Source organism: Coffea arabica, chromosome 2c (assembly GCF_036785885.1).
Source record: "Coffea arabica cultivar ET-39 chromosome 2c, Coffea Arabica ET-39 HiFi, whole genome shotgun sequence".
In the NCBI taxonomy this organism is placed as follows: Eukaryota; Viridiplantae; Streptophyta; class Magnoliopsida; order Gentianales; family Rubiaceae; genus Coffea; species Coffea arabica.
In genome coordinates this window covers 8,915,759-8,936,349 of record NC_092312.1, presented here as the reverse complement: position 1 = coordinate 8,936,349, position 20,591 = coordinate 8,915,759, and the positions used below count along the sequence as shown (strand labels likewise).

The 20,591-nt window shown below is 35.7% G+C and overlaps 2 protein-coding genes across 3 annotated transcripts; both read right to left on the bottom strand.

The window, feature by feature from the left end:
• Positions 1 to 10,325: 10,325 nt before the first annotated feature.
• Positions 10,326 to 12,094, bottom strand: LOC113725743 (anaerobic nitrite reductase HB2-like). Of its 2 annotated transcripts, none has more exons than XM_072074143.1 (4): positions 11,925 to 12,094; positions 11,369 to 11,483; positions 10,697 to 10,813; positions 10,326 to 10,517 (listed from the first exon to the last, which is right to left on the bottom strand). In XM_072074143.1, exons 1-4 carry the CDS (start codon positions 12,017 to 12,019, stop codon positions 10,410 to 10,412), a joined length of 435 nt encoding a protein of 144 aa, XP_071930244.1. In that variant the 5' UTR covers positions 12,020 to 12,094; the 3' UTR covers positions 10,326 to 10,409. The 2 variants fall into 2 exon arrangements, with proteins under 2 accessions (XP_071930244.1, XP_027104886.1); XM_027249085.2 differs by having other exon boundaries at positions 10,326 to 10,501; positions 11,925 to 12,080.
• Positions 12,095 to 14,711: 2,617 nt separating this feature from the next.
• On the bottom strand, positions 14,712 to 17,149 carry LOC113721768 (anaerobic nitrite reductase HB2-like). The gene is made up of 4 exons (XM_027245573.2): positions 16,991 to 17,149; positions 16,203 to 16,317; positions 15,191 to 15,307; positions 14,712 to 15,028 (listed from the first exon to the last, which is right to left on the bottom strand). The coding sequence occupies exons 1-4, from the start codon at positions 17,083 to 17,085 to the stop codon at positions 14,867 to 14,869; spliced, it is 489 nt and encodes a 162-aa protein (XP_027101374.1). The 5' UTR covers positions 17,086 to 17,149; the 3' UTR covers positions 14,712 to 14,866.
• Positions 17,150 to 20,591: the final 3,442 nt, after the last annotated feature.

Here is a 20,591-nt window from a genome sequence, read left to right as displayed (position 1 = left end):
GTTGAATCCAACTAGAGACAATACGGACTTTATTTATTGATAATAATCTGAATGTTTGGTAGTCCAGTCGCGCGACCACCTTGCTTGGTCCTACTCCTTGGCTGCTGGCTCGCCATTTCACGGTAGTTGCTGCGCCAATCCAAGGTACATAAATAAGTTTCGTCCGTATTTTGTCAATATCATTCTCTCGAGTATGAAAGCTAAAAAAGAAAAAACCAATATATACTATGCAGAGTTTCAGAAAACAAATCATAATTTCACCGTGCAGATCTAAGGTACAAATCAATTTCACCGTGTAGGCGCCTTCGGCTGTAGTGGCTAATCCAACCCCCGCTTCAAATTTGCTTTGTATCTTATTATCAGTTGAAAATTGGAGTGTTTATTTGCTCTTGTGGTTTACAAAACGACCCCCTGAAGTTCTTTTGGATGAGCGTCCAAGATTAAGTCTGTTTACCATTCCGCGTCCACTCCCATTCCCCACTTCAATTAATATCTTTCGTTGCTTGTAGGGCTGCAAATGAGTCGAGTCGAGTTTTGACCTAATCGAGTCGAGTCTTGACTTATTTTTATTGAACTCGAATTTGACGAGCTAACAATTTAAAACTCGAGCTCGAACTTGACTCGATTTGAGCCAAACTCGAGCTCGAGCTCGAAAAAATAAAAAATAATTATTTTATTTTTTAAAAAATAAATAAAATAATACTTTTTTCTTAATAAATAATAAAATATTAAGAATATATGTAATTTTACTATTAAAATAATATATATATATATATATATATATACATACTCGAGCTCGCGAGCCTAACGAGCTTAATATTTTGAACTCGAGTTCGACCTCGAACTTGACTCGAGGCCCTCGCGAGCCAAACCGCTCGGTTCGTTTGCAGCCCTAAGTTCCTTGGCTTGGTGGCCATTGGAGCTTTCACAAAGATATATATCATCACATATGCTGGTGAATTTTCATTGCAGCAATTTTTTTTTTTTAAAAAAAAATTATATGACTATAGGATCGCAATAACTTAGCTGGAAGACCTTGCAAACTGCCAATTAATATGAGTACTATCTACGTCACCAACTAATTGAATAAGGGCTTCTCCTCGGTTGATGACAGATACTGATTTTAGATAATCAATTTTTATGATGTTCTTAATTTTTTTGCATTTTGATTATCGATTTTTTAAATCAATAAAAAGCTAAAAACTATAATCATTTAAAGAGTATTTTTTGCTAATTCTGATTATTCTCTATAATCAGATTTTGTAAAATTTAAAACAACCGAGAACAAGCCCTAGTTTAGTCATGATTCTGTGCATAAATTTGCAGTCAAGTTCTGCGCGCAATCAGTCAAGTTCTGCGCGCAATCAGTCGTTGGCTATATTTTATTTCGTAATGTATGTCGGTAGTGCTAGATTGGGCAATCAGTCGTTGGCGTGGACCCCGGCTTGAGCTTAAATCTACCCAATACTGCCATTCGGCAACTCCCATCCCATTGGCAAAGGAAAAGCCCAATCTCCAGGTTCAAGTTCCACGGACCAATTAGGGATTTGCTTATCACTCAACCCTAATACTCCTTCCGTCCCACTTTAATAGTCCTGTTTCTTTTTTCACACAGTTTAAAAAAAAAGTAGTTAGCTTTGTTGAAAAAATAAATTTAGATTGCTATTTTTCTAAAATACCCCCATATTAAATATGGTACAACATTATGGGAACTTGAATTGATGGTTAAAAAAGAATCAACTCTCATTAAATGAGGTAAGTTTATAGTAGCAACAACTTATATTGAATAAGGGTATTTTAGAAAAATTAAAATACGACTACATTTTTCAATTGAAAAGTGGACTGCAATTTGAGACAGACGAAAAAGGAAAACAGAACTATCAAAGTGGGACGGAGGGAGTATTTGGTTTCAGTTTTACTGGGGGAAAAAAGAGCGCCAGAAGACATTTGCTCTTTTCTCTTCATCTGCATTGGTTTTTTAACTTCAACCTGCTTCTTCAGGTTTTCCACTTTTTCTTCCCGCCTTTCTTTTGTTTTCTTTATGCATCTTTAGTATGTACATCACTATATATTATACATAGTGTGTACATTACATTCAATCTTTGTTGCTGTTTGGTTTCTTGCCTGTTGCTTCTTCTTTTTTTTTTTTTTTATCTTATTTTTACTTATCTCTAAGCTTTAAGTCACTGTCTTAAGTTTTTCCTGTTATATTGTTTTGTTGATCAGCTATTTGGTGCCTTTTTGGACATGTCTATTACTTTTTTCTTTGTAAACTTCCTTTGGTTTGCGTTGGAAGATTTAAATCCTGTCCTTGAGCTATTTCTTCACTCAAAAACGAAGTTTCCAAAGAGCAATTCAAATTTGTCTTTTGCCAACATTTCGCAAGCAAAAATAGCAAAAAGATAATGGCCATACTGACATACAACTATTTGCTCCAGAAAAAACACAAAGGCTCAGGACGAAATTAACAAAAAGCATGAAAGAAAAACTAAAATAGTAACTCTCATAAGAAAAAGATGGTAAAAAAATTACAATTAGATAACAACCATAATATTTTTTTTAAAATATCCAAAAATTTTATTTAAACAATAAAAAATAAACCCAGAAAAAATGCATAATTTGCTTATAAAACAATCAAAATTTGCAACTCAAATCAACAAATACAAATTTACTTCATGCAATAATTTTAACTAAACAGATACCACACTCTTGCCAACAACAGATTTTGATGGAAGATATTCTTCAATTAAGAGTGGTGTTTCAAATGTGCTCCTTTTGTTTAGTTAGAAGTGATAAGAATCATATAATCTCTAAGATTAACTCTTTTGCCTTAGGTATTACGCTAGACGAGGAAATCTTACTTCGTTAGTGTCAAGTTCACTGACTTTATTTTCAACTCAAACCCTGGCTCGCAATTATACAGCTTTTGACATCAATAAAATCAAATATCGTTTCAAAAAAAAAAAAAAAAAAAGATACCACGCGCCGGCACAAACATTTCTGGTCATTGCATAGATTTTACATCTGGACGTTAACGAACCTCTGCCTCCATCTCACCTTGACTTGCTGCTGCCAAGTGATCGTAGGCTTCTCCCCAAGCATTCTTCAATTCCTCGCTCCAGTTTTCTCCCACGCCCTCTTGGATTGTTTCCAGGAATGCTTCTTTCACAACCTATGTCTCACGTAAAATTGACAAATTTATTACTTTCTTTATTAATTGCTTCGTAATAAAAACTTTGAATGAAGTGATTCCTACATGTTTGCTTGTTAAATTATGATCAAGAATGGATTTTGTATTTCCACATTAGCATATAATTAATATATCTATCAGTTACACTCCATCAAAATTCAAGAGACACCACTATTAGCATTAGGACAGAGCTTTAGAACTAGTGGTACCTCAAAATGGAATTTAAGAACTCCCTTTTGGAGATGAACAGATCCCAACCACTTGACAGTAGTATCGGCAAACACCACTTTGCCCTTCTCACGCAGCTGCACTACTGATTCGCAAGTCTGATCTCGTGTACAATACAACCTTGTCAGATTTCTACTTAAATATATATCCATAACAATTTGCAGGATCTTGAGATCTAGCTTCCAAGCACTGCAAGTGCTTTCAAGTACGTGGAATATCTTCACCAATTAATTTTGGTATCCACATGTAAACTAAACCATAAACAATAATTACTCGTATTGCTTTACTGGTTTCCTAATCTCCCCAAGAATGACAACCCGTTAAATTTGTACATGCCCATGTTAATCATTGCTGAATGCTTCTCTTTTGAATTTTAATATCGACAGATAGAGATGCCTGAAATATAATTATGAGTGTAATTGGTGGTCTTTGTCAGATTTGGATCAACAGTTCACAATAGGAGAATAAACAATATGGTCCATCATACTTTTTTTTTTTAATCAATTGTCGTCCTCTATCTACTCCTACTTTAACCTACTCTAGGGGATAACCCAACAGAACCACGGAAAATCGACGGGAACTGAATCACCATCGGATCATATAAGTGCATTATGCACCCATATAGTCCATCATACTTGTAGAGGAAAAAGTGGAAACCATCATCAACGAGATAATGAAAAAAATTGTTCAAGGGTATAGCTCTTCAGAGAAAAAAAAAATACTAGTAAACAAAGAAGAAGATTCAGAGCCAAAAGTCTTAAAAGTTATGGTGCTTTTAAAATTGATGAAGCATAAAAATGGAATACCAACAAATCATGGAAGATAGACACGACCCAATGTTTATTTTTTTCAGTTTAAAAACAACCTTTCCTGTTGTGGTAGTAGCATACGCCAGGTTGATGAACAATTGAACACTCGTTGTTTATAGGGATGGTGGAAGACAAGAAATGACAACATAAATTTATTATTGTTGCTTATGGTAATATCCATTTAGCCATTTCGCAAAGTCGGGCAAAATTTACGAAAATGACAACAGAAAATGAATTGAGCCAACACACCATCTTGAAAACCTTGGCAGCATGTGCCCAGATCTTGGGATTGTTCTGTGGATCATCGGTGTCCCTTAGATATGAGAACAAGTTCTTTGCCTCTGGTGCTTTCTCCAGGATCCTTAACCATGTAGCAACAAGATATTAACCGTGAAATTGGCAAGAGAAAAGAAATTATTCAAGGAAGAAAGAGACACAATATTCAGCTATCACGAGCCTAAAATAGTGATTTTAGATAGTGCTAATGATTTTGGACTGGAATTTATTACATCTTTTACATCAGATCTAAGTTTCTATTTGGTCTTGTATTCTTTCATCACGTCTAACAAGTAAAACACGTGCACAGATTTATTGGGTTGTACTACTAATAATCAAGATGGATGGAATATGTTTTGATGTTGCAATGTTATTATTATATTCATTGATTTTTTACATCAATTTATTTTTAGATTTGCTATATTAGTAATACCTCAAGTGCTTTGCACATGATTATATTCTCTCAAAATTTTATATGTCCATTTCAATAAGGTATTTTGTAAAATATTGATTGTTAACACGTTAACTTTATAATTTTTTCTTTAAAGTGGTTTTTGAAAATATTATTTACATTGAAACTATGGATCTAATATAATTTTAAAACATTTTTTGAACTATTGTAAATAATTTATAACTCAAACTTTGACGAATCAAATATTGATCTATAATATTTAACCAAAATAATTGAATACTCATATTTTTGTTATAGTAAAAACGTAATACTATGCTTTTTATACAAAAAAAGTGTTAAAGGAGAACAATATACGGAGACATTGAGCGTCAGAGCAGCCAATAGTATTAATTTTTTGAGTGTTCACTTTTGTTAATAATGGGACAAAAAAATTCCACCTTAATTATTCCTAATTGGCTGTTCATCTTCGTAATTGCAACTTCATCAGCAAAGATGCAGGTGGGTTTATCCTTTTCATTCTTTTCTTTTAATCCTATTTGTAATTTTTTTTTCGTTTATGTTGATTTGTAGTTTTTGTTTTCTTTGATTTTGATTCATATTTTCTTTGTATTCGTCAGTATCAATCTATTTCAATAGTATTAATATATTTTTTACCAACTCTGGGTGGATAAAGAGTTTTAGTTAGGAAGTTTTTTGTTTTATACTTATTGTCATCATTATACAAATATAACTAAAGATAACTGAAGGTTCTTTTGTATTAATAATTACCACCGTAATTGAAACACAATGAATTACACAATAAAGTGTAAACTTGATTTCATTCAAAATGTAATCAAACATAAACAAAAAAAAAAGGAACTAAAATAACGTATTAAGCATTTTTTTTTTCTTTAGTAACATATTACATCCTGCATTTGATGCATGGATTTATTTCTTTTTTTTTTTTTGTATCATTCTTGAAGGTGCCAAAAACTATTATTCACGAGACTGAAGTCACACCATCTACTTAAGATTACTTGCAAATACTAAAGAAAGAAACCGTAGTTGGAAACCGGATTCTTTGTGTCATTCATAGTTTACATTATTTTTGTGTCTCACTGACAAGCTGACTTTAGAGCCGCTGCAAACCATAGTATTCCAAGACTTGTAATATTTTGTCTAAGCAACATTAGCAAAGTGGCATGTCGGGAGGTGGAGGCAGCAATTTTTCCTACGGATGCTTTCCATTTTTAACGATGAAGGTCATTTCCATCCCCCAGCTTATGTGACGTTCTAAATGGCAATGCATCAACTTTTTTTTTCAAATGTCAGACGCAGACGTGCGGACTGGGCATGTCTGCGTCTGACACAAACAGACTGCCACTGATTTGTGTCGGCTGCAGACGTGCCGAATCAGCATGTCTGCATTTGACATTTGAAAGTAATGATTTGTGTCGGCCGTAGACGTGCCCAGTCAGCATGTCTGCGTCTGACAACGGTTGCCCCACTGAAATTTTTGCAGACGTCTGCAGTGAGATTGCAGGGGTATTTTTAATTATGCTGTCGTGCTGAGTCAGCACGACAGCTATAGAATGAGAAATATCTCATGTCAGAGGTGTATTTAACGGTTGGTTTTTTTTTTAATACAAATATTCTAAGAAATTAGCCCAAAAAGCCACCTTCATCAGTTTAATCAGTCTAAGAAATTAGAACTTTTTGTTATGAGCTTAAACTACTCTTTGGCAAGTAGCTTTTTTTGGCAGTGATGGACCAATAAATTGTTCCATGTTTTTTAGCGTTGGACTAAAAGGTACCAAAAGTCTGGCAGGGGTCACGAGGGCTATGTCAAGAAGCGAAGAGTTTAACAGAGGTCCATAATTCTTTTAGATATTGAAGAAAGGGAATCCATGAGTTGTAAAAGAGACACTCTTGAATCTTTAATTAAGGCGGTTCAAGGAAGAGTCTGTGAATTTAGATTGAGGAGTTACACATAAAAGCGGTTCAAGGAAGAGTCTGTGAATTTAGATTGAGGAGTTACTCATAAAAGGAAAGATTTGTTAAATTCATGAATGGAATTTGTTTGTCACACATTAGTTTGAGGGATTCGTTAATATAATTAAGGTACTAGCTGGATAACTCCTGACTTGCATCTTATGCTTCTCTTTCTCCAATCAGTCCTATTGCACGCACTGAAGGACTAGTTTTAATCACTTTTAAGTAACTTATAACGATACATGATTGGATAATAATAAAGCGACGAGATGTCGATGAAAATGATGGTAGATTGGATAGGAGATTATTTGAAAAAATTGTTTCGAATAACATTGTAATATTTTTGTAATGTAATATATATGAGCTAAAAAGGTGTTTGAAAATTATGTTTATGATGTAAGTTGAATAATTTTTTTTTTTTTTTTTGTCAATTATGCTTACTCAACGGACCCTATTTAGTTAATAGAAGTGGGTGACAAAACTTGTTGAAAAGTTTGACCGCCTATGCATCTTTGATTGTAGTGGCTAATCCAAACCCCGAAACTTTTGCGTTTCATATTTGTTTTATTTCTTATCATCTGAAATTTATCTTCTTTTTTCGTTAACAAAATGACCACATAAAGTTCTTTTAGACTAATGCTCAAGACTGATCGAGCTTACCATTGTAGGTGTCAATTCATTTCTTGGCTTGGCCACAATTTGGCACCTGGCGAATTTCAATTTAAATTCAAATTTCAACAATGCCTCCGGGCACTGTTCGCTACTCTACCCAATAGACTGTTCATCCTGGTGGGCCCGATCTCTCTCGAGCAGTCAGTGGCCTTCGGCCACATGGCAAAAAGGTACTGCAGCCTACGTTCCGAGCCAATTAATCAAACATGTCCATTACGCAAATGATAGGCCTGTTTGGAATCTGAGGGCCTGTTTGGAACCTGAGTTTTTTGGGAGTTTGTCTAAAACTTTACTGTAGTGCACTGTAGAAGTTTTTAAAAAATTTTTGTAGAAGTTTTTGTAAGGTAAAAAATTTTTTTATAGAAGTTTTTGTAATGTGAAAAATTTTGTAGAAGTTTTGGTAGGGTGAATTTTTTGTTCCTTTTCTTTTTTTCTTTTTCTTTCTTTTTCTCTTTCTCTTTCTTTTTCTTTTTCTTTCTTTCATTTTTCTTCTTCTTCTTCTTCTTCTTCTTTTTCTTCTTCCCCTTACCCGTTACCTCTGCCTCCCACCTCCGCTCCTCTGCTAGCACCACCTCTCTTTTTTTTTTTTTTTTCTTTTCTCCTCTCCCCCCCTCCCTCTCCCTCCCCCGCCACCCCTTTCCTCCCCTCTCCTCCACCACCCCCCTCCCACTCCCTTCCCCGTTCCTCCCCCCTCTGCCCGCCACCCCCTTGGACCGCCACCCCTCATACTCCCTCCCCCGCCACCTCCCTATGCACACCATCCCTTTCCTCCCCTCTCTCCTCCACTCCCTCAGCCCCTTCCCCCTCTACCCTGCAACTCTTCTCCCCCGCCACCCCCTCAGCCCCTTCCCCCTCTGCCCCCGCCACTCCTCTCCCCCCGGACGACTGTGCCTGCAATTAGGATGAGGATAAAGCACGAGGCGCGGATGGAGCTATCAAATGGGGTGAAATTGGAAGGGGCGACGTTGGTTGTTGTGAGGCCCATAAATGCTAGTGGATGTGGTGGTCGCGAAGGAGGGAGTGAGACGGAGGAGCAAAGCGGGGATGTGGGATTGGCGATGGGGGCGTTCAGAGGCGATGGAGTTTATAGAGAGGCTGTTGAGAGGTTGCTCAAATGCAGGTGGTGGGTTCGGTGGGGAGGAAGAAGAAAGAAGGAGAAGGGATTTTTTTTTTTTTTTATGTTTTGGATATTTTAAGTGTGTAGATAAAAAACTTTGAGAAGTTTTTTAAGGTTCCTGTAGCAAAAGTTGTTAAAAAACTAGTAGGTAAAAAACTTAGGCAAAAAACTAGCTTCCAAACAAGCCCTGAGTTTTTTTGGAGTTTGTCTAAAACTTTACTGTAGTGCACTGTAGAAGTTTTTAAAAAAATTTTGTAGAAATTTTTGTAAGGTGAAAAATTTTGTAGAAGTTTTTGTAAGGTGAAAAACTTTTTTTTTTCTTTCCCTTTCTTTTTCTTTTTCTTTCTTTCCTTTTTTCTTTTTTTTTCTCTTTTTTTTTTTTCTTCTTCTTCTTCTTCTTCTTCCCCGTTACCTCCTCTACCCCCAGCTGCAACTCCACCTCCCGCCGCCCCCCTCTGCCCTGCCTTCCCCCTCCCCCCGCCACCCCCCTCTGCCCCGCCTTCGCTCTCTCTCCCGCCGCCCCCCTTTGCCCCTTCCCCCTCCTCCCACCTTCCCTCTCTCTCCCGCTGTCCCCTTCCCTGCCTCTTCCCCCTTCCCCGGCCGCCTCTCTCTCCCCTGCCTTCCCCCCCGCAGCCCCCCTCTGCCCCTTCCCCCTCCCCCCGCCACCTCTCTCTCCCCCGCCTTCCCCCTCTTCCCGCCGTCCCTCTCTGCCCCTTCTCCCTTCCCCTTTTGCCCCCTCGCTGCCCCTCTCTGCGCCACCCCCCTCTGCGCCGGACGTAGAGAGAAAAAAAAAAAAGACAAGAGACGATGATGGCAGGGGAGGAAGAGGGGGAGAGGGAAAAAAAAGGGGAAAAAAAAAACCGGCACCGAAAATTGGTGATGGAGCCGGCAATGGAGGTGGTGGTGGGGGAGGAAGAAGAAGAAAAGGGGAAGGGGATTTTTTTTTTTTTTTTGTGTTTTGGATATTTTAAGTGTGTAGGTTAAAAATTTTGATAAGTTTTTTGGGGTTCCTGTAGCAAAAGTTGTTAAAAAACTAGTTTTATACAAACTTGGTAAAAAACCAAGCTTCCAAACAGGGCCGATATTGTGTCGGTGAATTTTGATTGTATGAATTTTTAAATTTTGATGTGACACGCTGGTATAATTAAAAAAAAAGAAGAAGAAGAAGAAATGACTTAGCTGGAAGACCTTGCGATGCAACATCCTGTCGATGTCACCAATTAATTATCTGTGCGTTAAAGCGTGACAGTAAAACATGTTTTCTAAATTATGTAAAAACAGGTTTACGAAAAACAAGTTCAAATAAATGGAGTTGATTTTGGAAATTTTCCTTGTTGTAGTGCTTTTTATTTCTTTCTTTTGCAGTGGCATAAAAATTATGTTAGTTTTATTTGTTTCACCTTCGTACAAATTTTAAGAATCGAACAAATGTAGACTGTACCTTGTTCCCTAATGTATATAATGGCCAAACCTCTACCAGTAGTCTTTCCATTTTGATATATACATACATACATATATATATATATATATATATATTAAATCGACATGCCAATTTTTACAATAACGCATGCATGCGTTGATTGAGCAATGAGCACTGTCACAGAAGCCTCGCCTACACAGATGAAGCTTCACACAGATTCTTGCAGTAGATTTTGCTTTGGCAGTTATGCAATGGGCTTTGATGAAGCAGCAGCCTCAACCTGCATCTCACCCATAATTGCTGCTGCCAAGTGATCATAGGCTTCTCCCCATGCATTCTTCATTTCCTCGCTCCATTTTTCTCCCACGCCCTCTCCGATCGTTTTCAGCAATGCTTCTTTCACGACCTATGTCTCGCGTAAACTTCACACTTTAAATCTCTTCATCAATTGCTTCGTGATGAAATTTGAATAAATTGAAGACTTTTACTTATTTATGACTTAAGGTTGGAATGTCATAATCACGCACATACTAATGTTAATGCTGGACACTTCTTGCAGTTCTGGAGATTAAAATAGTACAGCCAGCTTTAGAACCATTACCTCAAAATGGGGTTGAAGAACTCCTTTCCGGAGGTGAACAGATCCCAACCACTTGAGAGTAGTGTCGGCAACCACCACTTCACCCTTCTCGCGCAGCTGCACTGCTGATTCGCAAGTCTAATGTTGTATACAACCTTGTCATATTTCTAGTTGACTAACTGATAGAGATAGATAATCATTACTGTAATGGACATTTACAGCAATATATGCATGATCAATTTGCAAGCGGTCTTCAATTGAAATGTTTATCTTTAACTTTTGTTCTGCACTTGTAGACTAAACTATAGACGGTATAGTTTACTACCTATTTCTCCTGCTTTTCTAATCTCTCCAAGAATGATAACCCGTTAAACTTGTACGTGTCCGTGTTAATCATTGCTCGATGCTTCTCTTTCGAATTTCCAAATCAATAGATAGATGCCTGAAATTAAATTATGAGAGTGTGGTTGGTGGATTCTAGTCAGCTTCAATCAACCGTTCAATCATTTTTGGTTATTACCCATCAGAAGGAACAGGGGAATTATATGTAGTATATCCACACATAACGAGGTAGTGAAAGTCTCTTTCGATAAATAGTTTGTCATTTGAATTTTGAACCGATTCAGCCATTTCGGCTGGTGGGCAAAAATTAATTACGAAAATGAAAGCATAAATTGAATTAAGCCAACATACCAGCTTGAAAACTCTGGCAGCGTGTGCCTTGAGCTTGGGATTGTTCTCTGGAATTTCATCTGTGTCCCTTAGAAATGAGAACAAGTCCTTCGCCCCTGGTGCGATCTCGAGGATCCTTGATCATATAGCCCGTAACCCAAAAAAAAAAAAAAAGAAATTAAGCAAGGGAGGAAGAGAAACTATATTGATGAATCAGAGAAATTAATATCCAGCTATGATGATCCTAAAATAGTGGTTTAGGTAGTATTATATATGGAAGAACATCAACTTGTTAAACCATTTTCTTACCGGGTACAAGCAACATCTTCTGCATTAGGTACATACACATACACTCAAACAAAGTTACAATAATGCAAACTAGAAATTCGACGAGGAGATTTTGATCCATTAGTTATACTAGTTGAGAGGTCAAGAATTAGAAATTTTAAATTCAAATGCCTTTCATTTCCTTTCCCGCTTCTTAAATCCCACTACTTTCTTGTTATCAAAAAAAAAAAAAAAAAAATTAAAAGAATGCACACCAGAAATTGGACGAAAACTCTTGGTGCACACTTACAATGCAAATAAGCGAAAACCATGTCGAGGAATATCTTGTTTCAGCAGCTCCCAGGACTCCTTCACCAGAGCTTCTTGCTTCTCAGTCAACGCCATTTTTGCTCCTCTCCCTGAACTTTTTTGAGCAGATTGTATAATAGCCGCTCCCTCGCTTTATATTGGGTTTTGAGAGATAAGGTATCATATTCACACGGATATACGAGGTGCAATGGGCAAGAGACTTTTGGATGGTTTCCGGAAGCTTGATGTTGGCATCATTTGTTGGCCAGATCATATGTGGTACACACCTGCAAAAGATCCAGCCGTCGTTTTTCGATCTTTGTCCGGGTGATTTCGCAAATTGTATTAAAAAATGAAGACGAAATAAATGCAGAAAGTGAAGACACAAGAAGGTTGTTCACAAATCATTGCTGCCAAAACTATCCATAATATATTGAATTAATCCTCTATACGCTGACAGTGTATATATTTTCATCTTTGGATGTATGACACATAACTTAAATTCGAATTTAAAAATTAAATTTTGCATATGTATCTTGTATCTAATCGTGACAGTATATACAATGTCAATGTGCATAAGAATTACTCTACTATATTTTTCCCTTTTTTTTGGTTACATATGCGTACACAGTGTACTTAGTTTTGTTAGCTAAAAGTTAAAGCAAGCTTGGAAATCATTACTTTGGTGTGCTTGGATAGGTTCTTATAATTATTTGATTGCATTATAAATATATTTTTAATTATTTTTTATTAAATCAGTTACATTTTTATCTCACATCATATAAAATATAACTATAACATTTTTTCAAAAAAATTATTCCAAATAATCTTCAATGCAAACACACTCCCTATTATCACGTAGTATCCTGTTTCCCTTTTTAGATAGGGCTACTCAAGAGATCAGTTGCTTTTTTAATTACAGAAGAAGTCAATTCTTTAGAACAAAGACAAAAAAAAAAAAAAAAAAGGTTAATAAATAAATAGCCGAAACTCTGGGAGACCATTGGCCCATGTTCAGACAATATTAGAAATTTCAACTTTTCCTTAAGGCTATCTCCATTGTGTAATCAGCGTGCTTGTAGAAGCCCAGATTTGAAAGTAACAACTAAAACACAAAGCATTAATCATTTGGGTTTCGACGTACATTTATATGAAGTTTAGGGCCAAGCCCAACAGACAAAGCGGATCAAAGCACGGAGTCATAGGAGTGATAATGAGCACAATTAAATCGAATATTTTAATGCTTAAAATTTATTTGATTATTTTAACAAGTTTAAAATCGTGTTCAAACTTAGTTTTTTTTTTTATTCAGATTTGATATGTTTATTCACAGAGTCGAAATTAAATATCAAGTAGCTCAAATTTTTTACTTGTAAATTCTAATTTTATATCAATCAATTCAAATTCAAATTAAATTTAAAAGTTTACTAAACACAAAATATTGTTTAATTATGGCATAATTAATTGACAGATCAAATTCGAATAAACCCTTATCGAGTCGAATTCGATTCCAATGTTGAGTAGCTCGATTGCTTTTTCAACCCACAAGGAGTCCACACACCAATTTTTGTATTATAGGATGATCACATCACGTACACCGTTGAAATTGATCTTGTCGACTAAAGTAAATTTCAATTCCCAAGAATGGGTTGCTGTCAAACACCTAATAGCCTTGTGGTGATTGATAGTCTGAATGCATCACACGACACGTATGTCTCTTCTGCAGATGCAAGAGCTTAATTTTAATGGGATCCCAGTGCACTTGTCATATATACAACGAAATGTTGGACGATATAATATAGTAGCATAATAAAATACATTAATATCTTGACTCAATTTTCCGGCCAAGACACGTACCATTTCATAAAGGAGATGGCCTACTGGATTGAACTCATCCTCTTCTGATTGACTTCATACTAAAAAAATAAAAATGTAAATCCATTATACAGAAAACTTAAATAATCCTCAGTTAATTTTCTCATGGGGCAAAGCTGACCGGTCAGCTACCTGGACGTGTGATGCATATCCAATCCACAATTGTATTTGTACAGGTAGAAGGAGAGAAAAACAAATTAAATGTCGATTTTTTTTTTCTTGTTGCCTAGTTGAAGAGAATGAGACAACGAAGATTTGAAGCCGCAGAGAATTAATCAGACCTCAAACCATTTTTAATAAGCAGTTCAATTCAGTCGGTGCAGAAATCCAACCGGGCTCCTTCGGATGGTTTTTACAAATATATTAGTATCATGTAGATTGTGGAACACTCAGTCATGACAATGAGATGTGGAACACTGTGGTCCAGTCTGCAATTTTTTCTTCATGATGTAGTAAAATTTAGTCGATACATTCCATGATTATTTTGGACCACTTCTTGCTTCTATTATTCATCACTGGTAAATCGCAATGGATCTTCTGTTCTACACCCTGTGCTACTCTTTGTCTCATTTTTTATTATATTGTTATTTCTCCTATATAAACATCACGTTTAAGTTCTTTCTTATTTCTTTAAAATCCAATAACTATTAATTGAGTAATACACAAAATTTAACAAACTCAAAAAACCAAAATGCATAAAAAATGATATTTTTTATGAATTTTCTGCTATGTTTTTTAATTTTCTATTATATATTACTTTTTTGAAACTACTGTATTTATATTTTACTCAATTAATAATTATTAAATTTTAAGGAAACAAAAAAGAACTTAAACGTGATGTTTATATATGAAAAATAATAATATAATAAAAAGTGGGACAGAGAGCGGCACAGGGTATGGGACAGAAGATCCGTTGCACTGGTAAATGCTCTATTCTTATTACTATCATTTATTCTTACAACGCATTAAGGACTATCCAGAAGCCTCTCCCGGGAGTTATATACGACACACAGATGAGGCTTTCACTAAAGAGTAAAGACATCCTTTGTAGATTATACGTTATCGATGTTAAGGAACGGGCTTTGATGAAGCAGCAGCCTCTGCTTGCATCTCACCTATAATCGCTGCTGCCAAGTGATCATAGGCCTCTCCCCATGCATTCTCCATTTCCTCGCTCCATTTTTCTCCCACGCCCTCTTCGATCGTTTTCAGCAGTGCTTCTTTTACCATCTACGTACGTCTCATGCAGGAATCAAATTTTAATAAATTAAGGAATAAAACTTTATTATACATAAGCATGCAGATTAATTAGTGTAAACTTCTTGAAAGTTTATGAAGAGGTATAAGAATGGGACTGCAGACAGCTTCAGAACTAGGCCTAGTAGGTAGTACCTCGAAATGGGGCGCAAGGACTCCATTCTGGAGATGAACCGATCCCAGCCACTTGAGAGTAGCATCGCCAATCAGCACTCCGCCCTTCTCACGCAGCTGCACCACTGATTCGCAAGTCTAATGTCGTATACAATTAACCTCGTCAGATTTCGTTAAACTACTTGCTGGAGATAAATACATCCTTGTAATGAACATTAATGACAATCTGAAGGAAGGAAGTTGAGACCTAGCTAGCTTCCAGCCATTGCAAGTGCTTCAGAAATGGAAATCTTCGCCCATTTCTTCTAGTTAATTATGCTCGATCTCTTAAACTAAACCAATGAGTGATTTGATTAGTACGTTTTGCTCTTCTGGTTTTCTTATCTCTCTTCAAGATTGGCAAGCTTTAAAATTTTGTAGATCAATGTGTGACATGTCCGTTTAATCATTGCTTGATGCCTTTCTTTTGAATTTCGATGTTGATAGATAGATGCATGAGATTACACTGTGAGGGTGTAATTGGTGGTTTCTTTCTTGTCAGATTTGGATCAGCAGTTACGCAATTCTTTGTTGATGACCGTCAAAAGAAAAACTGGAGAAATAGTATAGTCAATAATTAGGGAGAGAATAGACACAGTTGTTGGTGATAAAAATTTGTCTAGGGACAAATTAAATAAAAATGAATAGTGTTGGGCATTAGAAAATGATGAAGTATAAAAGAATGAATCAAGGTAGATTGAAGCCACCTAATATGTTCAACTTTTAGAAGCCACCTAATAGTGTTTGGACCAAATGGGGCGACTAACAAGTAGAACTGCAACAACTAATATTAAATACAATGCAGATACTTCCATTCTAGATTATTTATGGCAGTGTATACTATATACGCAAGTTGATGAACATGAGTCGTTTATACATAGCTATGGAGAGAGAGAGACGAGAAAAGCTTGATATATACACAAATATATAGCCATTTCTCAAAGTGTACAAGAATTACAATTATGAAAACATGAAATGAAGCACGCCAACATACCAGCCTGAAAACTTTGGCAGCATGTGCCCTGAGCTTGGGATTGTTCTGTGGAATTTCATCCGTGTCCCTTAGAAATGAGAACAAGTCCTTTGCCCCTGGTGCTTTCTCCAGGATCCTTAACCATATATTATATCCCCATAAAATATAAACCGTCAACATAGCCCCCCCAAAAAAAAATACTACTAATAATCAAGGGAGGAAGAGAAACAATATTCATGAATCAAAGAAACATTCAGCTACCATCACCATAAAAATAATGATTTAGGTAGTGTTATGCAATGATGCTAAAAAGGATGATAGTCTTACTACTACCATATATATATATATATATATACATATATATATATATATATTGAAGACAGTAAAAAAGTTGATGAAAAGCAAAATATCGGTGGCGCATACTCACAATATAGAGTAGTTGGTTATTAAAAGAGTTTTAAAAACTCTATTTGAGTGTAGGTCAAGAGATTAAATCTCTTGACCTGCATTCTAATATTCAGGTTATTGAAGACAGTAAAAAAGTTGATGAAAAGCAAAATATCGGTGGCGCATACTCACAATATAGAGTAGTTGGTTATTAAAAGAGTTTTAAAAACTCTATTTGAGTGTAGGTCAAGAGATTAAATCTCTTGACCTGCATTCTAATATTCAGGTTTTCCAAAAAATGTTTTGCTAGCGGGTGCGTAGACACCCATCTTGATCTCTTTAGATTCCCCTTTTCCTAGTGTAGAATAGAAGCAGTTGTAGTATACAGTTTATCATGTCAAAAAAAAAAAAAAAATACTCACGATGTAAACAAGCGAAAACTGTGTAGGGGAATATCTTGTTTCAGCAGCTCCCATGACTCCTTCACCAGAGCTTCTTGCTTCTCACTCAACAACATTTTTTTGCTCCTTAATTTCTTGAGGTGATTGTCAAGCAGCCAGCCCTCCCTCCCTCGCTTTATATTGCCTTCTTGCTTGGGCGACAAGATGCAAATTTAGACTTTGGTTTTTGGATTGAGTCAAAATCAATGCTATGTGGTCATTGACAGTTGACACCCGCCAATGATCGAGCTGCGTCTTCCGGATGCTAATGGCCCCTCATTTGAAAAGTTGCAAAGCCAAGACGTATGGGCCGGGGCGAGGGATGTATTAAACAAGGGTGAATGACATTTTTTTTTACCATACAAATAAATCGCAATTCTCATCAACCCATAAATGGTGAAAATTATAACTCAATATTACTACAAATTAATTGACATAAAATGGAGGAAGAAATTGACACTCAATGGGATTTGCACGTGTGAATGACATATCTAACTATCTAAATTATTGAAGTGAAAACAACACATGAACATGATATACTCTTCCTCTTTTCAATTTTTTTTTTCAAATTATACATGCAAAGTCTGATTGATTCTTGGCTGAAACTTGAGACAAGCTTCGAAAACAGACAAGTTATAGATTATTCACAATACCTGTTAAATAAGAGTTACTGAACGGAACTTTTTCACATACACAGAAGTCCTTTTTTTTTTTATGGACTTGAAAAGAAATTTGGGCTGTTAACAGCCGAAATTGTGGCAAAATTGGCCCATATTGAGACGCTGGAAATCTCAACGAACCGAATCTTTCGTATTCCTCATCTCTTTAACGAAAACCAGGCTGCTTGTAAAGCCCCAAACTCAAATGTAAATGTAACTAAAATGCGACACATAAACTAGTTGGGTTTGGAGAAACCATGCTGAATAGACAGCATTGCAAATGATGCTAGGCCCAAGACCAACAGACAAATGTGACCCAGAAAGCAGTCCAATAATAATTCTTGTACTAACACAATCGCGTAGGCGGTCGAAATTGATTCCGATTCCCAACTTAGGACGAAGGGAAACTAGCACATTTGCTAAGGCAACGGTGAAGTCTTTGGCTGACTTTTCAAGTCCTTGTTTCCTCCGTTTGTAAAACTTAAGAGTCTTTCTTGAATTTAAAAAAAGAAAAAAAAAACTACGTCGAAACTGGAAATAAAAAACTCATAGATGTTAAAACTCACAAGAACAGATTGTTGTCAAACTTCCAGTAACCCTCCGGTAATGTAGTTATGTTAATGCTCCGTTTGGATTAGCTATTTTTGGGGATGCTTTTGAAAAATTTTGCTGTAGCAGAGTTTTTAGATTATATTTTAGGATATTTTCAGAAAATATTGTGGGATATTTAAGAGTAGAAGAGTTTTTAGAATATATTTTGAGATATTTTTAAAAATTTTTAAAAAATTTAAACTAATTTTTAGATTGCCATTTAGAGTACTTTTTAAAAATTTTTATTGTATTTGAAAAACTAGTTTTTGAAAAACACTCCCAACAAAAAAGCAATTGGTTCATATACAAGCCCCCCGGCAGCTCAAATGGTTTCCGTAGTCTCCTTTTTAGGAGCAGGTCTCAGGTTCGACTTTTGGGAGCTATCGTGTTATGATCCTTGGGGCGGACTCTCACAGTCTGGAAGCAGTAGTCTGGCCCGCTCAAGTAATTTTGGCTAAGTCAAGATACCTCCCAATTGAAAAAAAAAAAAAAAAAACAATTGGTTCATATACAAGAGGATATCGAATTCACATGTCATTATAACCAAAGGTTGATGAGAAAATTGTAGGTTATCATTAATCAAATTTCATGCCAAATTGCCAACAATGAACACTTCACAAAGGATGCCATATTGGATTGACTAAATATATGATACTGAAATGTAAGTGAATCCACTACAGAGAAATTAAATAATGAGTAAATTATTTAGATGGCCACTGAACTTTTGGAATCGTAGAGTTTTGGCCACTGAATTTTTGAAATCATCGAGTTTTGTCGACTGAACTATCTTTCAGACTATTCCATCAAATTTAATCATTAAATATGTCCATTTTTTTTTGTCTCATGAATCATACAAGCACTCAAATTTGTTATGTTTAATGATTAAATCTAACGGAATGGCTTGAAATTTAAATTTTAGATAGTTTAGTAGTCAAAACCAAATATTTAATAGTTCAATGGTCAAAATTTGACGATTCCAAGAGTTTGATAGCCATCCAAATAATTTTGCTCATTAAATAATCCATGATTTACTTATTGTCCTAGCACCTGTACTAAAATATTGGTACGGCCTCCAAGTATGACAAATAGATTATTTTTTTTCCTACGACATACAGTAATTTTAAATGGTAAACAAGTTGCTCTTACCTTTATATAGGCTGTTCTCATTACTTCACTTTTTTTTAAGGTGTTGGGGTGGGGGGGGGGGGGGAGAGGGGATAAAATTTAGAAGAGAGGAGGCTCACCTCATGGCTGATCCTGAATATTCGCCATTTTAATCAAAGTCAAGTGGTAAACAAGTTCTGATTGCTGGCAATTTGTGGGAAATCACCTTTTCCATTTACCCGTGGTATTTCCTGACAAGATAATCTTCTTGTTTGGCTACCGCACTGCAGCTTCGTCTTATCTTACTCCGGCAATGTTGGTTCTAGACCAAAATAAATCATATAAGTCACAATAATTTCTCTAATAAAATTTAACAAATAAATTAACAAAAATTCATACCTTAATCTTGCATTAAAAATGCAAATAATTTGTACCATAAATATGTTGATTTGGCATGGGTTGAGGCGTGGATTAAGTCGCTCTCTTTAAGACGATTCGCGTCCTTACAGAGTATCCTCCGGTGTAGTAGATCTCAGCACGTCGCCTCCAGGATACAACAGCCCAGCCTTTTGCACACTGTAGTCTACTCCAATCTACACTATTGGAGCAAGACAGAAACCTCACACTAACACTGTTCTCTGTCCTATAACCTCTTATAGTAGTGGAGGAAAAATAGAAGGTAGTATAGAGATAACAAAGTATATATTTGGTTTGGTTGATAGATGCCTTATATATAGGCTAAGAAATTAGCAATATTAAAATACCAACATTAATAGGAATTAACACCTCATATTTAAGTTACAACTTGAAAAGTCTAGATTCATTGTATAACGGTAAAAAAAAATTACTAAATGATTTCATAAAACCTAATCATTACATAAGTTACAAAAGCAAGACATAAATCCCATAAGTTACACATTTAAATGTTTCAATTTGTAACTGAAAATTTATTTAAAGAATTTGTAATTTATTTTATTTGAATTCAAAATAAATATGTGATATTTTTTTTATTAAAATATCCAACAATCCCCCACTTATTTTAATAAAAAAAAATATAATATTTAAAACTTAACACTTAATAGGGCAAAGATTAAAAATTCATGCATAATAAAGGTGGCAATGCCTTTAAACCTTCACTCAGTGCTCAACAATTCCCGTGCTAGAGTCAAAGTGGATTTAGCATTAAAACGATGACTACTTGAGGGCACGTGAAATCGTATTATACACAT

What these genes read in the sequence shown, in the direction of transcription:
- LOC113725743 (XM_027249085.2), bottom strand. Translation starts at nt 12,019, where the DNA reads ATGGCGTTGACTGAGAAGCAAGAAGCTCTGGTGAAGGAGTCCTGGGAG. An exon ending in CTGCCAGAGTTTTCAAGCTG is followed by an intron (nt 10,814 to 11,368) that starts GTATGTTGGCTT and finishes ATACAACATTAG; the next exon opens with ACTTGCGAATCAGCAGTGCA. An exon ending in TTCTTCAACCCCATTTTGAG is followed by an intron (nt 10,502 to 10,696) that starts GTAATGGTTCTA and finishes CGCGAGACATAG; the next exon opens with GTCGTGAAAGAAGCATTGCT.
- LOC113721768 (XM_027245573.2), bottom strand. Translation starts at nt 17,085, where the DNA reads ATGTTGTTGAGTGAGAAGCAAGAAGCTCTGGTGAAGGAGTCATGGGAG. An exon ending in CTGCCAAAGTTTTCAGGCTG is followed by an intron (nt 15,308 to 16,202) that starts GTATGTTGGCGT and finishes ATACGACATTAG; the next exon opens with ACTTGCGAATCAGTGGTGCA. An exon ending in TCCTTGCGCCCCATTTCGAG is followed by an intron (nt 15,029 to 15,190) that starts GTACTACCTACT and finishes AGACGTACGTAG; the next exon opens with ATGGTAAAAGAAGCACTGCT.